Consider the following 16,729-nt stretch of genomic DNA (forward strand, 5'->3'; position numbering starts at 1 on the left):
GTATGAACAGAGGACTCAGAGTCTCCTCACCTGACTTCAGCTGGCTGGCTACAGCAAGAGTATTGTGCCCAGGTAAATAAAGGGTGAGTTGGTGATGAGATACTAGCCTCTGCGCAGTTATTTCAAGATCATTGAAGGGTCATTCTTTTTGTAAGAATGAATACTAAAAGTAATGGCCTCAAGCAATCATGAACATGACTTGTTTACAGTAATTACCTCCTTATCATGTCAGATAATAATATAATCTGACACTAATTTATCAGTCTGATTGGCATTTGCCATTACTGATTCACATTTCACACCTGACACTGGAAGATAACATTTTGGGCCAGTCACATTCTCACACTGAGCTCTAAGCTTCTAAGGGCATGGTCCGTGACAATCAGGAGCAGCTTTATTTGGGAAGTGGGTATCATGGTGGCAGAAACTCAGAGCAGTTAACGAGAATCTAATTAAAACCTGCTTCCAGAGTGAATGAACTATGTTTGTACTTCATTTCAATGTGTAACTTTCAATTGATTCTGTGGTCTTGTCAGTCCAAAGCTAAACGGACTTGAGTATTTTTGCAGTACATGAACTTATACATACTTCTAATCAACCTATTCAGGTATGTTATCCTATTCACAGTTGGCAAGAAAACAGCAGTTGGTGAATCGGGACAGTGACCTCCCTTGGTGCTAAGGTTAGGCAGCTTTTAAATCTTCAGTCAGCCTATGATATCCGAGGGTTGTGTAGTTATATCTCTCATGATAAGCATCAGGTTGAGAGAAACTCTGAGGTAACTCATCATCACCCTTCGATCATCAATTAACCTTAATTTTTTCATAATTTGCATAGACCGCTAAATTGCCCTGAAATGCTCGAGATCATTTAGGACCGTATTTAACTGGGGAGATGCCGTGCTTTAGGAATAGGAGTCAGCCATTTGACCTCTCGAGCCTATTCCATCATTCAGTAGGATCATGGCTGATCTAACATGCCTCATGTCAACTTTCTTGCCCTTTCCCCATAACCTTTGATTCCCCTGTCTACCCAAGAGGAAGTGTTTCCAGAATGAGGACAGGGTTCCTTGTTCCCCTCTTGCCTTGCCATTGATGCTGAGCACCCGTAGCTGCTGTAATGGAGTGCATTGCCTTGTTATAGGAAGGATATTATCAAGCTGGAGAGGTTTCAGGTACGATTCAGTAGCATGTTGCCCCCTTCCCTGGGAATGGAAGATTCAAGTTATAGGGAGAGGCTGGATAGGCTGGCACTTTTTTCACTGGAGCATTGGAGGTTGTGCAGCGACCTTACAGAGGTTTTTAAAATTGTGAAGGGTAAAGATAAAGTGAATGGCAGGTGTCTTTTCCCTGTAGTGAGGAATTTCAAGACTCGGGGTCATGTTTTTAAGGTGAGAGGAGGAAGATTTAAAAAAGACATGAGGTCTAACTTCTTTACACAGAGATTGGTTCATGAGTGGAATGAGATTCTAGAGGAAGTGATATTTGTGAATACAGTTACAATGTTTAAAAGATATTTGGATAAGATAATAAATAAGAAATGTTTGGACTAGTTTTGGTCAGAAATAACATCAACATGGACTGCTTGGACCGAAGGGTCTGTTTCTGTGCTGTATGGCTTTATGACTCTATAGCTATTCTAATCCTATTTTCTAGCATTTGACTCTTAACCTTGTACGCCTTGACATCATAAGTGCGTATTTAAATACTTCTTGAATGTTATGAGGTTTTCTGCCATTACCATCAATATACGCAATGAATTATAGATACCTCTCGTTAAAAAAGTTTTTCACTCAAATCCACTCTAAACCTCATACTCCTGCCATAAATCTCTGTCCCTTCTCATTGATCTCTCTATCAAAGAGAAGAGTTTTTTCCTATCTATCCTTTTTATGCATCTCATTATTTTATATAGCTCAGTCATGCCCCCTCTTAATCTTTTCAGCAAAAAATAAACAACACCAGTCTATCCAATCTCTCTTCATTACTGAAACTGTTATCTGTCTTGGTGAGGAGTTTGTGAATTGGCAGAGTTAAATGAGTGTAAGATTGTAGAAATAATATGGTGGCACTTACCCTTGCAAAGCGCAGAAGATCACAAGCTGCATTGTTGTGTGTAGTGTTTCACTAGGGACACTTACACTGACCCAAGCCACTATCTCGGTCAGGCTGGCTAGATCTGTGGCATGGCTCCTTTGTCAATCGGCAGGCTAAAGCTCTGCCCCTAATTTCCTTCACCCATCCATTGACACTTTCAGGTCCCCGTCACTGAACCAAGGAGCTAACAATCCTTTCTGGGACACTTTCTTTGGGATAACAGTGACAGGGAATTAAAAACCAAAAGAACTGCGGATGCTGTAAATCAGGAACAAAAACAGAAGTTGCTGGAAATGCTCAGCCGGTCTAGCGGCATCTGTGAAGAAAAGACCAGAGTTAATGTTCAGGTCTGGTGACCCTTCCTCAGAACTGATAGTAGCTGGGAAAACATCAGTTTATTTGCAGAAAATAATGAGGGATTGGGGTAGAAAGCAAACAATAGGAAAGAACTCGAAGGGAGAGTAGAGCAGTTGGATAGACAAAGGAAGTGATAATGATCTGGCTAGGAGGGTGAATACATGTTATTGGGGACTATCAGTGACTTACAATAGGTAGTGTGTAATGGCATGTTATGTGATAACATGGCCTGGTGTGTGGGGTAGGGAGCTAGGACATGGTAGAGTTTAGACTCTAAAATTATTGAACTCGATATTGAGTCCGGATGGCTGCAGGGTCCCCAAGTGGAAAATGAAGTGTTGTTCTTCCAGCTTGCATTGAGCTCTGCCAGAACACTGCAGCAAGCCAGAGACAGAGATGTTATCCAGGGAACAGGTTGTTGTGTTGAAGTGATAGGTAACAAGTAGCTCAGGGAATGTAGATGTTCTGCGAAGTCTACGCTTCGTTTCCCCAGTGTAGAGGAGACCACATTGTGACCAGCGAATGCAGTTGACTAGATTCTGGGAAGTGCAGGTGAAGTGTGCTTCACTGCAAGGTATGTTTGGACCCCTGGATACTGGGGAGGGAGGAGGTAAATGGACACGTAGTGCACTTCCACCAGTTGCAGGGGATGCTGCTGAGGGGTTGTGGAGGTGGGGGTGTGTCGGGGATGAAGTAAGAGTGTACTAGGGTGACCCAGAGGGAACAGTGCCTGTGGAAGGTTGATCAGGGAGGGAAGGGGAATATGTGTCTAGCGGTGGCATCTCACTGGAAGTGGTGGAAATGATGTCTGATGATCTTCTAGATGTGGATGCTGATGGGATGGTAGATGAGATCAAGGGGAACCCTACTGCTGTTGCAGGAGGGAAGAGAAGGAGTTAGGGCGGAAGTGCAGGAGATGTGTCAGACCCAGTTGAGGGGAGTTTCTGGCCTGAAGCTGGTTTGCAGCTGAGGTTTAAATAAGGCATCCTTAGCATAAACATTGCAAAGTCCCAGCAACTGCAAATGAACACTTTTACTCTCCCATGGTATTATTCTGTATAATGAGTGCCGAAGCCTAATTTATGAAATGAAGAGCAGAAGATTGCATGATGAAAGTAAACATAGGCCATGGCAGACCACCTGCCATGAATGACCTTGAGACACTTTGCCAAATAAATGGAAAACTCAGCCAAGATTTTACACGTATAACTGCCTGAATCCCTTTTCTGGGATACAGTTTCAAACAAAATTAATGCCTTTAGCATTCCATTTGCTGTTGGTCAAAATTCACTGAACGCCTGAACCCCAACTACTCTGTCTTCCATCACAATTATCTACTGCATCACCCCAACCACCAAATGTACCACCAAACTAATATCTGTAATACCCAACAACTAAACCATTTCAGTTACCAGTTAAATTACCACCTTCAGCACAACTAACATTACGCCCCAGGTGCCATCTATATTCTTTACTCTTGTAGTTTGTAGTTATACATTTGCAGATGGTAGTTGGGTGTTACAGATGGGAGTTTGAATGATTCAGAGGGTGGGCATGATACTGCAAACTACAGTTAGTGAGTGACAGATGGTAGTTCAGGTGATAGAAAACGAACAAGACTCACCAGTTCACCATCAAAATGAGAGTATGTTTTCTCATCTGAGGTGTCCTAACCAGTTGAACTATGGAAGGACTGTTCACCTTTTCATCATTCTTCTCCACAGTAATTGCCTGGAAAAAGAAAACAGACTAAACATATTGTAGGTAGAAAATTGTAGTAAACATGAATCAACTCAGAGTCGATTCTAGTAAATAAATTGATGACTGCAATCTGTAAAACTATGATCTACTCTCCAAAGGGATTGAATGAGACTGTTGTAAAATTTGGTGTTATATAAAAAAAAGTTTCCGTTCAGAATTAAGTGACTATGTCCCAGTACACCTGACAAATCACCCCATTATGTCAAAACCATACCCTTGGCGAAAGCACAGTTGAACTAGATCCTTAAAGGAAGTTGCCAATTTTGAGTTTGAATGTCAGAAGAACCTGTCACTACATTGCTTTGCTTTTCAAATCCATTTCTTATTGCAGTCATGTTTTTATTGTAAGCTAACACATTTTGAGCCGTTTCAGCCATGAACCTATCCTGGCAGGGTGCTGGATTGAAATCTTGCTGGGACCTTTTTGAACTTTTGACATCCTTTAGCTGGGGTGTTAAAGATGTAAGTTGTGCTAAAAATGGCAGATGGTGTGGGAGTGGATCAGGAGCCTTGACATCATGAGTTCAAATCCTACTGTAAACTTGTGAATTATAATAAATCTGATTAATGTAAAAAAATGCCCATGAAATCTAGGTTTGGAAGAATGAGAGATGATGGAATTGAAACATAAAAACTTCTTAAGGGGGTTAGCTGAGAAGATGATTCCCTAGATTAGGAAAACTTAGAAAACATGGCTTCCGAATATGGATCCAGCCATTTAGGACTGACGTGGATAAGGAAGCTAAGTCCCAGCATGATCAGCTGCACTGAACTCTTTTCTGTAATGCTGGACATTTTATTCCTATACTGTCTAAAATCTTGGAACAACAGAAGCTGTGCCTAGATACCTTAATATGTAAGTTGTCGCTATAATTGACGACATAGAAACGTTTGACTATACTCATTGAATATATGTGACAATAAAGGCTATTATATTTTATTTTCTTTGGAACAGAGGAGATTGAGGGTGTACTTAACAGAGATATACAACATTTACAGACCAGTAAGTCTCATGTCTGTCGTCTGCAATGTGTTGGAAAGGATTCTGAGGGATAGGATTTATGACCATCTGGAAGAGCATGGCTTGATTAAATACAGTCAACATGGCTTTGTGAGGGGCAGGTCATGCCTCACAAACCTTATCGAGTTCTTTGAGGATGTGACTAGAAAAGTTGATGAGGATCGAGCTGTGGATGTGGTGTATATGGACTTCAGCAAGGCATTTGATAAGGTTCCCCATGGTAGGCTCATTCAGAAGGTCAGGAGGAATGGGATACAGGGGAACTTAGCTGTCTGGATACAGAATTGGCTGGCCAACGGAAGACAGCGAGTGGTAGTAGAAGGAAAATATTCTGCCTGGAAGTCAGTGGTGAGTGGTGTTCCACAGGGCTCTGTCCTTGGGCCTCTACTGTTTGTAATTTTTATTAATGACTTGGATGAGGGGATTGAAGGATGGGTCAGCAAGTTTGCAGATGACACAAAGGTTGGAGGTGTCGTTGACAGTAGAGAGGGCTGTTGTAGGCTGCAGCAGGACATTGACAGGATGCAGAGATGGGCTGAGAGGTGGCAGCTGGAGTTCAACCTGGATAAATGCGAGGTGATGCATTTTGGAAGGTCGAATTTGAAAGCTGAATACAGGATTAAGGATAGGATTCTTGGCAGTGTGGAGGAACAGAGGGGTCTTGGTGCGCAGATACATAGATCCCTTAAAATGGCCACCCAAGTGGACAGGGTTGTTAAGAAAGCATATGGTGTTTTGGCTTTCATTAGCAGGGGGATTGAGTTTAAGAGTCGTGAGATCTTGTTGCAGCTCTATAAAACTTTGGTTAGACCGCACTTGGAATACTGCATCCAGTTCTGGTCGCTCTATTATAGGAAAGATGTGGATGCTTCGGAGAGGGTTCAGAGGAGGTTTACCAGGATGCTGCCTGGACTGGAGGGCTTATCTTATGAAGAGAGGTTGACTGAGCTCGGACTTTTTTCATTGGAGAAAAGGAGGAGCAGAGGGGACCTAATTGAGGTATACAGGATAATGAGAGGCATAGATAGAGTTGATAGCCAGACACTATTTCTCAGGGCAGAAATGGCTAACGCGAGGGGTCATAGTTTTAAGCTGGTTGGAGGAAAGTATAGAGGGGATGTCAGAGGCGGGTTCTTTACACAGAGAGTTGTGAGAGCATGGAATGCGTTGCCAGCAGCAGTGTGGAAGCAACGTCATTGGGGACATTTAAGAGACTGCTGGACATGCATATGGTCACAGAAATTTGAGGGTGTATACATGAGGATCAATGGTCGGCACAACATCGTGGGCTAAAGGGCCTGTTCTGTGCTGTACTGTTCTATGTTCTATGTTTTTATGAGGGGCATAGGGACGGTGAAAAGAAAGCAGTAGTTCTTCTTAGTTGAAGAGTCTAACAACAAGAGGGGATACTTTTAAGGTGAAAGGTAGGATGTTTAGAGGGAAGTTGAGGAAAGGCTTTTTCACCAAGAACTACCTCCAATGAAATAATACATTTTCTTGAATAACGGGACCAAAGCTGCTCACAATACTTCAGATCTCAACTCACCTACATTTGCATTAAGATTTCCTTAAGGGCCAACATTCCATTAATGTTCCTGCTTACCTGCTGCGCCTGTGTACTAGCTTTCTGTGTTTTGTGCACATGTGCCCCTAAGTCACTTTGCATAACAGCTTTCTGCAGTTCATCTGCATCTCAATAATATTCTGTTCTTTTGTTCTTCCTTCTAAAATGAAGAACTTCACATTTCCCCACACTGTATTCCATTTGCCAACATTTTTTTGCCCACTTACTTAACCTATCTATCTTTCTGTAAACTGTATATCTCTTCAACCTATTTTTGTGTTGTCTGCAAAATTGGCTATAGTTCATTTGCTTCCTTCCTTCAAGTCATTATTACGAATTGTAAACAGTTACGATTCCAGCAATGAATCCTGTGGAATCCCACTGGTCACAGGTTATCAACCTGAAAAAGAACACCATATCCCCAGTTGCTGTTTCCTGCCCATTAGCCAAATCTGTAACCATGTCAATATATTACCTTCAACACTGTGATCTTTTATCTTATGACTTACCACCTTTTGTGAGATACCTTGTCGAATGCTTTCTGAAAGTCCAAATACAAAACATCTATTGGTTTCCCTTTGTCTACATTTGTTGCGACTACCTTGAAAAACTCAAATAAGTAGTCATATACAATTTCCCTTTTGTGAAACAATGCTAAATCTGCTTGATGTTATTATGATTTTCCAAATATGCTGCTCTTACTTCATTTATAATTGATTCCAATACTTTTCCAATAATTGATGTTAGGCTAATTGGCCTATAGCTACACATTTTTTTGCCTGCCTTCCTCCCTCCCAGTGTGTGAGTTTTCACTTATTTCCACTGTAAAGATTTTTGTTGTTGTAAAGTATTAGAAATTCTGGCAGCCTGTTAGGTCAAGTAATAAAACTTTCATTTGCCATAGGCATGAACTATGCCTGACCATTCAGACAGTTTTGAGCCCATATCTATAAAAGGATGTACTGGCCATGGAGCGGTCCAGAGCACATTTACAAGAGTGAACCCAGGGATAAAATGCTTGTGGCAAAAGGAACTGTTGAGGACTCTGGGTCTGTACCCGATAGAGTTCAGAAAGATGAGGGGGTATCTCACTGAAACTAACAGAATATTGAGAAACCTGGATGGAGTGGCTGTGGAGAAGATGTTTTCACTAGTAGGAGGGATTAACCTCAAAGTGAAGGGATGCCCCTTGAGAACTGGGATGAGAAGGAATTTCTGTGCAGGCTAAGTCATTAAGTGCATTTAAGACAGAGCTAGATAAGTTCTTGAATAGGAAAGGGAGCAAGGTTTATGGGCAGAAGGCAGGAGAATGGGCTTGAGAAACATACCAGATGTGACTGAATCATGGGCAGACTTGATGAGCCGAATGGCCTAATTCTGCTCCTGTATTTTACAGCCTTGTGGACAGGAGTGCCTGGAATTATCTCTTATTAGGCCCAGCTAAGTTGATGGAAACTTTAGCTTGCAGGCTGAACATGTATGTAGATTCACGGTCTCAATTTCATTCCCATATATCCTAGTCACCTCGGCTTTCATTGAAAGGGTGTGGCCATTCCTTCTTGCCACCTGCTGCAGAACTTTCATGGCTTCTCCATCTTTCTTCTGAGACAACATCCACCTGGGAGACTCTGGAACCAACCTGCAAATGAAACATAACTGGGGTTATCTTTAGCCAACACCACTTAATGCATGGAGTAGCTAGTGTACATCGGTAACAACTGATACTAATCAGACATTACCAGTAATAGGTCAAGAAGAGGAAGTTTGGAATGGTTATCGCCAGTTGCAAGTTTCTCCAGGCTGGTACAAAATAGGCAATGGCAGGAAGAAGCATGATCCCAAAACTAAATGACACTTGGTGTAAAATTCCTGCTGTTCTTCTGTAGCCTGACGCAACAAGTTCAGTCACTGGAACAAAATAAACACGTTTCAGTGAAGGAATGAGAATACCAAGAGGTGACACTAAAAATCAATACGTGATAATTGAACTATTTCTAACAAATAATCAATTAATACATGTGAATAAATGTTAACAAGCAGGAAAAGACAAGCAAGTTGTCTCCAATTGGCTGACTGGAGCATCATAACAAGATAGGACCCAGCTTGAAATTTGTTGTGACCCCTCGGTGGGGATGAGGAGAGTAAAAGACCTATAAGAGCAGACGTCAGAGGGTCAGCCATTGTTGTCTCCTAGTTCACAACCCCAAAAGTCTCAGCTACCAGACCCGTTTGGTGTCCCAGCCTCCAGTTTGCAAAATCCTGGCATAATCATATGCTAGTTTTAACAAGCATCATTGTTTGTATTATTTATTGAACATAAGGTCTATTTACCAGTGACAGTCTATTCAAATATAAGTAAAAGAAAGATCTTACTTAAGACGTAGCCACAAAGCCAACCTCCCCTGCTGAATAGGCCTTGAACAGTACGGAAGATCACAAACCAAGTGTAGTTTGGGGAAAAAGCCAGTAGAAGACCTGACACTGTGGTCACAAAAGTTGCAAATAAGAAGCAAAGCTTCCTGCCAAATCTGCAACAAAATGAATTTAACTGAGAAATAAAAAGAAAATTACATTAGTATCCAGATTTTTTAATCAGAATTAAAGTGAGTGTGATACATACGTGTCTGCTGCATAGCCCATGATTATTGTTCCAAACAAAAAACCCACGTTTAGACAAGCTTGAGTCAGGTCCACTTTCCAAGCATCAGCACACACCAGTTCAAACTGTACAAATTGTGGAATCACACAAATTAAATTATAGAAAACACATATATATTTTACTGTACTATTTGAATTTAATTTCTACATTATGCACAGTATTGTGTGCATAAGAAGTTAATAGAGATATTATAATATTGGAAAGAGGAAACAGGTAGAAGACATTCAGTCCACCACATAAAAAATACAAAAACGATGGGATTCATGAATAAAAATGGAAAATACTGGATACTCAGGTCACTCAGGAGCTGCAGGGAGAGAATGGAAATAGAACTTCAGGCTGATAGTTTGATTTTCTAGTGAATAGTCATTAGCCTGAATAGCTAATTCTTTTCTCTTCCCTGATGTTGGCAGCCCTCAGCATTCAACATTTTCTGTTGCCATTTCAGATTTGAAGCATTCCCTGATTTCTGTATTTCAATTTGTATTTATTTGGCCCCTTTGCCATAATAAAACATCTCAAATAAATTCATTGAGATGTGAGGAAATAAAAATAACACCCTAAGCCACATTAATAGGTTTTAAGGAGTATCTTAAAAGGGAAAATCAAGGTAGGGAGGCAAAGAGTTGAAGAGGGGGAATAGAGCTCATGGCCTAGGCAGTTGAAGGCATGACCACCAGATGTGGATCACTTAAAAGTCAGGAATGCTGTAGAAGCCAGAATTGGAAGGGTGTTACCGGGCCTGGAGTGTTTGAGTTATGAGGAGAGGGTGGATAGGCGGGGATATTTCTCCCTGGAACGTGAGAGGTTGAGTGGTGACCTTATAGAGGTATATAAAATCTTGAGGGTTCTAGATATGGTGAATTGACAAGATATTTTCCCTAGAATAGGGGCTTCAAAACAAGAAGGCATAGGCTTGAGGTGAGAGGGGAAAGATGAAAAGGGACCTGAAGGGCGACATTTTCATGCAGAGAGTCGTGTGTGTATGGATTAAACTGCCAGAGAAAGAGTCAGATGCAGGTACAGTTACAACATTTAAAAGACATTTGGACAGGTACATGGATAGGAAAGGGTTAGAGGGATATGGGCCAAACGTAGGCAAATAGGACTAGTTTAGTTTGGGAAACCTGGTTGCGTGGATGGGTTGGACTAAAGAGTCTGCTTCCATGCTGTATGATTCTGACTCTAGATGAATGGAATAAAATAGAATAGGAAAACACTGTCACCTGTAAAAATACAGTGTAAAGTTTTCTAAGTCGCTCCATCACAGCTCCTACATCAATGATAGAAGTCATACACAATAATAAAAATAATAGTTAAGACAAAGTTCATCAAAGTTCAGTTAATGGCAACTGGGCTCATGGAAAGTTGATTAAAGAATGATGGAATACACTGAAGACACAGCCAGGACAAGACCGCCATCTGGGATGAGACTATGATTCTGCGATGAGAGTTCCTGCTGGGCCATTAGAATACTGGGCTGGAAGTGTCCGCCAAAAAAGACAGCCTGCTGGGCCAAGGCTGCCACTCCTGGACAAGACCACGTGCCAGGTCACTGGAGTACCTTGACACCAAAGATGAAGAAGACATGCATATGGGGACAAGGCCTACATGCCGGTACAAGATAACCACGTCAGGCTGAGATTGATTTTCTCCTCCTTCAGGCACCCAGGCTTAGCTGCGGGCCTGGGCCCTCAGCCTAGACAGCGAGTCCAGGCCAGGGAAGTCAGCCTAGGACCTGTTCCTTGCTCACTGGGAGACCCTGGCCTGGGGTGGAGCCATGGCAGGCTTGTCCTGGGATTGCTGCCACTGCTGCCAGAGGCCTCCTCCTTCACCCGCCGCTCTCCAGGCTTAAAACAAAAGGAAAGGAAGAAGAAAAAAAGAAAAAACAAAGAGATAAAGTAAAAAGAAGAAAAAGAAGAGGAGTGCATGTATCTCAGACCACAGAAGGGCAGGAGGGGATCAGAGATACAGAGGTGATGTTAAAGGGGGAAAACAAGGATGAGAATTTTAAAACAGATGTTAACTAACTGGGAGCAAGTATAAACAGAATTGATGAGTGAATGTCATTTGATGCAAGTTAGAACATGAGCATCAAAGTTTTAAAAGACCTCAGTTTTGCCAATGATAGAAAGTATGAGATCAGTCAAGAGTTCATGAACTAGCCAAGCCGAGAGATAACATAAGCATGGACGAGAGCTTCAGCAGTAGAAAAAATGGCAGAGATGAGCAATTCTTCAGAATTAGAAATGGTGATGATGAGGACATGTGATCAAAAGACTATCTTGGGGCTAAATTTGATACTGAAGTCACAAAACAATCGAGGTCAGCCTTAATAGTCATCGGGGAAGGTATGGCATCTGTGACATGGGCGAGGAGTTTTTGGTTTCTGTCTCCCCAGTAATTATTTGGATCATTTCTGCTCATCCAGTACTTGATGTCAGACAAGTGATCTGACAGCTTACTGAATGAGGGGGGTTTAGGTGACATGGTGGTGAGGTAGAGCTGGGTGATGTGTGTGCACATATGGAAATTGATGTTGATACTTTTAGATAACTTCTGAGAGCTAGTTTGTAAATGAAAATGGGAGGGGGCCAAAGATAGATCCTAGCAAGATATTAAAGATAGCAGGAATGGAAGTGTAGGATTGGAGGGGAGATCAGGAGCAGAGAGGCCATGGAAGAATTTGAAAACAGGGGTGATAATTTTAATATTCCTGGATCAGGAATAATGTAGATCACCAAATGGAAAAATAAGTGAATCTTGGAACAAGTTATGATACAAGCAGCAGAGTTTTCAATAAGCTTATGTTTGCAAATATTGTTTTCCACAATCAACAATGCTGTACAGTGATGCAAATTATACACCTTTTTAATAATATTACAAAAACTCTCATGTTACATCAAAATATCAATACGGGTCAATTTTACTTGCTAAATATTCAACAACCCAAAGAAAACATCTATTTCCAAATATGATCTTTATGCCCCAACAACTTGAGACGTTTAAGGTGGCAACACTTGACAGAGAGCTGAGAAAGCATAAAATAAGAAAAGGCCATTGAACCTTTGCATTTACAGCTCATGCATAATCTATCCAATTGTGTGTTCTATGTGACCTGTCTATTTAACTTTCTATGCAAAAGTATCTGCCCATCACCAAAACCAATCTATAAAAATTCAATTGATCCCTGCTGACTCCATGGAAAGCACCGATGGTTTCATAACGGAATTAGCACTTTGTGCACTGAAGTCATATATCAGAGATGAACATGCAATCCATGCTGATGCACCCAATGAAGTACTGAGAGTGAACTGTAGTATTGGAAATCTGCCTTCTCAGGTAGATGTCAAAAAAGCATATTACAGTATTTCAAAGAACACCAGGGCATTTTCCCAATGTTCTGACCAACATTTTTCCTTCAATTGATGAAACTAACAGAAGCAGATTTTCTGCTTGTTATCAACTACTGTCTTATGTTGATTAATGCTAGGCATAGATTGGCTTCAGTGTTTCCTAAATTACAAGTGATTACACTTTAAAATATCCTCAACTAGTTGCAAAGCATTTCACATTTGTGAAAAATGTTTTACAACCATAGGTCTTTATTTCACTGTAATGCTTTGGAATTCTGCTCTAAGACAAGTTTGATAACTGACCAAAATTTAAACATACCTCAGTCACAATACTGGGGAATGAGCCATTTTCAAAAACCCACCCATCCTGGCATGTAGTAAGTGGTAGATCTTGGGATCCATTCTGAATAAACAGCAGTGGATTTTGACAGCTGCCTGAAGAGGAATTCCAGTCAATATCATATTTCTCGCACTGACGGTATGAGGAGCTGCCAGATTGCCCCATAGGTAATGTATAATTCTTCTCCTGTTCCAGAGACCAGTTGCATTTATCTCTCAGCTCAGTCACCCCAGGACTCCTGCACCAATGGTCAGGAGTAACTGCTAAAAAAACAAATCCAAAGTACAAATGGGAGAACGTCATAGATGACAGATATATCAGAAAGAAAACCACCTTTTGATATTGTCCAAAACCACCTATTTGCACTAAAACATCATCAAAAGTAGCCATTGCAAAGGAGAATTTCCAGCCAGAACTCAATAGAAGAAGCTTCTGATGGGGTGAATGTATCCACAGATCTGTTTATCTGCAGACTGCCAACTGCTTTGTATTCTAGCAAATGCCTGGAGAGCAAAGGTCTACAAATTAACAGCATAGATCAATGGTTTATTCTGTTAATAAGTGAATAGAGGAGCTACTTGTCACATTTAGGATGGAGATAATTTACTTCAAACCTGAAGTAAACAAACAAGTATCAGTGATTCCAATACTGTAAAAGTGAAAAATAAATCAATTAGGTGTGGTATATGAATTACTTGATTTTAGTTCCCGTGTCCTAGTTTCTTAGTGGCTATTACAGTCCTTAGTGAATCTCACACCATTCGAACTGTCATCTTTCCAAACACATGTTCATCCAAAACTCCACTTGACCTGTTAAGTGAATGTGAAAAATTCTGCAGCCCCATTTAAAGAATTGCGGATATTACCTCGCCAGTGTCCTGGATTTTAATAATTCTTCAATCACACCTAAAACAAAGTTTTTAAATATACTCTTTGCTGTTTGTGGGACCTTGTTGTGCATAAATTGGCTGTCACTTCTTCCCACGTTGTAACTCTTATATGGCTCCTAATCATGAAAGTTGCTATATAAATGTAAGCCTTCCTTTATTAAATGAATTACTTAATCAATAATAAAGCCTTAGGATTGATGCCCCAACTTAGAGTATCAACTCCATCCACTCACCATATCCCATTCAAAATTTGACAGAAGGCAACAACCCTGTGTGCTGGCACAAAAATAGAAATTGCTGGAAACGGTCAGCAGATCAGGCAGCATCTTTGAATATAAAATCAAGGTGAACATTTCAGGCCAGTGACCCTTCCTCAGAACTCAGTTTTGAGGAAGGGTCGCCGGAACGGAAATGTTAACTCTGATTTTTTCGTCACAGATGCTGCCAGATCTGCTGAGCATTTCTAGCAACTTCTGTTTTTGTTCCTGATTTGGTTCTTTTGGTTTTTAACTCTGTAGGATGATTTGACATGGCACCGTCAGTATATCTGAGCTCAGCATCATGGTAACAAATAAAAAGATAAGCTGAAACCATCCCGAAAATAATGTTAGAAATTAAAACCTGTTTCATAAATAGATTGGTGACTGTAGAAGGGTGAGATAAGGGAACTAATCCAGTTACATTGTGGTCAGATTGTTATGCCATGTTTCTTGGTTTATCTTAAATACGTCTCTGATAGCCAACGTGCACTTTTAAACAAAGACTATGGAGACAGTAGGATTCAGTTCACTGGACAAGTATATTGCAACACTGAGATTAGATGGATGATTAAATGATAAAATCAAAGGTTAATTTTCTAGCTGAACTTTGGTTCAGAATCTCCTTATAAGGGGTCTAATTTGCAAAGCATTTACACTGAAGTCACAGTCCTTTGCGGTACTTGTTTTAACATCAATGAATGAGTTTCAAACAAAAGCAAAATAACTGCAGAGACTGGAATTTAAAACAGAAAAAGCTAGAAATATACCGGAGGTCTGGCAGCATTTTCGAGGGATATTGAGATATGAACAACTTTTAAGCAGATACAGGGAAAATGAGCAGTGGGTGGCAATGGAAGTGAAATCTCATTAAGGAAAAGTCTGTGGTGCTAGAGGGCAACATGTTAAGATGACAGAAGTGCTGATGCAAAGCAATATTAAGTGTTGGTGTGATAATAAAAGATAGCTGCAGATGAGGTATGAATGGTAACAGAGCAACATGAAGGAAGGAAGCATGTGAAACTTGGTGATAGAAGATTTCCATGTCCTGGAATATAGTAGGAGACCCATGATTGTGGCAACTAGAAATGTAAATATTTTTTAAAAACACCCTTTAAACAGTTACAATTATATCAGTTAATTACTTAAACATTAACAGGTGTATTTACTTAAAGTAAAATACTAATACATTTAAATCACTTTGAAGTTTAAATTATACAGTCATTCCTTCATGCCCATGAGGGTTCCATTCCTGAGAACCTCTGTGAAAGATGAAATTTGCAGGCGCAGACCTCATTTAAAAGTAATAGTTTCAAAATCGTGGATATGTTTTTTCCCCCAGGATGCTGAATTTTGTGGTCACATATTTCTTGATGCGACAGGTCAATTTGCAATTCCTGATTTCGTGGATACAGAGGATTTACTGTACTTACCAAAGATGAAAAGGAATAAAAGATAAATCTACACGAACAACTGTAGAAAAATCTGAGATAATATCCTCAGCAATTACTAACGTTGTCCAAATAAAAAGTCATTTCTCAAATCAGTTTTAAACATTAATTGCAATATATTAATGGCAAGACCAAACCCGCAGACAAGGAAGGCACAGTTGTAGTATGGCACGCTGACCTCTACATCGCTGAGGCCAGACACCAGCTCTCCGATACCTCCTCCTACTGCCCCCTTGGTCATGACCCCACCCCCCAGCACCAAACCATCATCTCCCAAACCATCCACAACCTCATCACCTCAGATGACCTCCCACCCACAGCCTCCAAACTGGAAGATCCCCAACCCCACACCACCTGCTTCTATCTCCTTCCCAAAATCCACAAACCCGCCTGCCCTGGTCAACCCCGCCTGTTCCTGCCACACTGAACTCATCTCCACCTATCTGGACTCCATTTTCTCCCCCTTTGTCCAGGAACTCCCTACCTACATCCGTGACACTACCCATGCCCTCCAACTCCTCCAGAACTTCCAATTCCCCAGTCCCCCACAACTCACTTTCACCATGGGCAGCCAGCCCCTATACACGTGCATTCGCCATGCATATGGCCTAAAGGCCATCCGCTTCTTCCTGTCCCATAGACCCGACCAGTCCCCCTCCACCAACACCCTCATCCACCTAGCCGAACTCGTCCTCACCCTCAACAACTTCTCTTTCAATTCCTCCCACTTCCTACAGACAAAGGAGGTGGCCATGGGTATCCGCATGGGCCCAAGCTATGCCTGCCTCTTTGTAGGAACAGTCTCTCTTCCGCACCTACACTGGCCCTAAATCCCACCTCTTCCTCCGTTACATTGATGACTGTATCGTCTCCGCCTAGTGCTCCCAAGAGGAGCTCGAACAGTTCATCCACTTCACCAACACCTTCCACCCCAACCTCAAGTTCACCTGGATCATCTCCAACACATCCCTCACCTT

The 16,729-nt window shown here is 41.3% G+C and overlaps 1 protein-coding gene across 3 annotated transcripts in view; it reads right to left on the reverse strand.

The window, feature by feature from the left end:
* Positions 1-13,629, reverse strand: part of LOC125455154 (solute carrier family 22 member 2-like) — a 55,781-nt gene extending 42,152 nt beyond the window's left edge. For all 3 annotated transcript variants that reach the window (XR_009446133.1, XR_009446132.1, XM_048536828.2), the window contains exons 1-6: positions 13,134-13,629; positions 9,420-9,523; positions 9,173-9,327; positions 8,539-8,707; positions 8,324-8,438; positions 4,078-4,184 (exon numbers count right to left, since the gene is read on the reverse strand). Coding sequence is in view for 1 of the 3 variants with exons in the window: in XM_048536828.2 (XP_048392785.1) it covers positions 4,078-4,184; positions 8,324-8,438; positions 8,539-8,707; positions 9,173-9,327; positions 9,420-9,523; positions 13,134-13,544 (1,061 nt within the window). In the remaining 2 variants the exon portion in view is untranslated. The remainder of the gene's footprint in view (positions 1-4,077; positions 4,185-8,323; positions 8,439-8,538; positions 8,708-9,172; positions 9,328-9,419; positions 9,524-13,133) is intronic.
* Between the last annotated feature and the right edge of the window lie 3,100 nt (positions 13,630-16,729).

The sequence above is a fragment of the Stegostoma tigrinum genome, chromosome 9 (assembly GCF_030684315.1).
Source record: "Stegostoma tigrinum isolate sSteTig4 chromosome 9, sSteTig4.hap1, whole genome shotgun sequence".
Classification (NCBI taxonomy): Eukaryota; Metazoa; Chordata; class Chondrichthyes; order Orectolobiformes; family Stegostomatidae; genus Stegostoma; species Stegostoma tigrinum.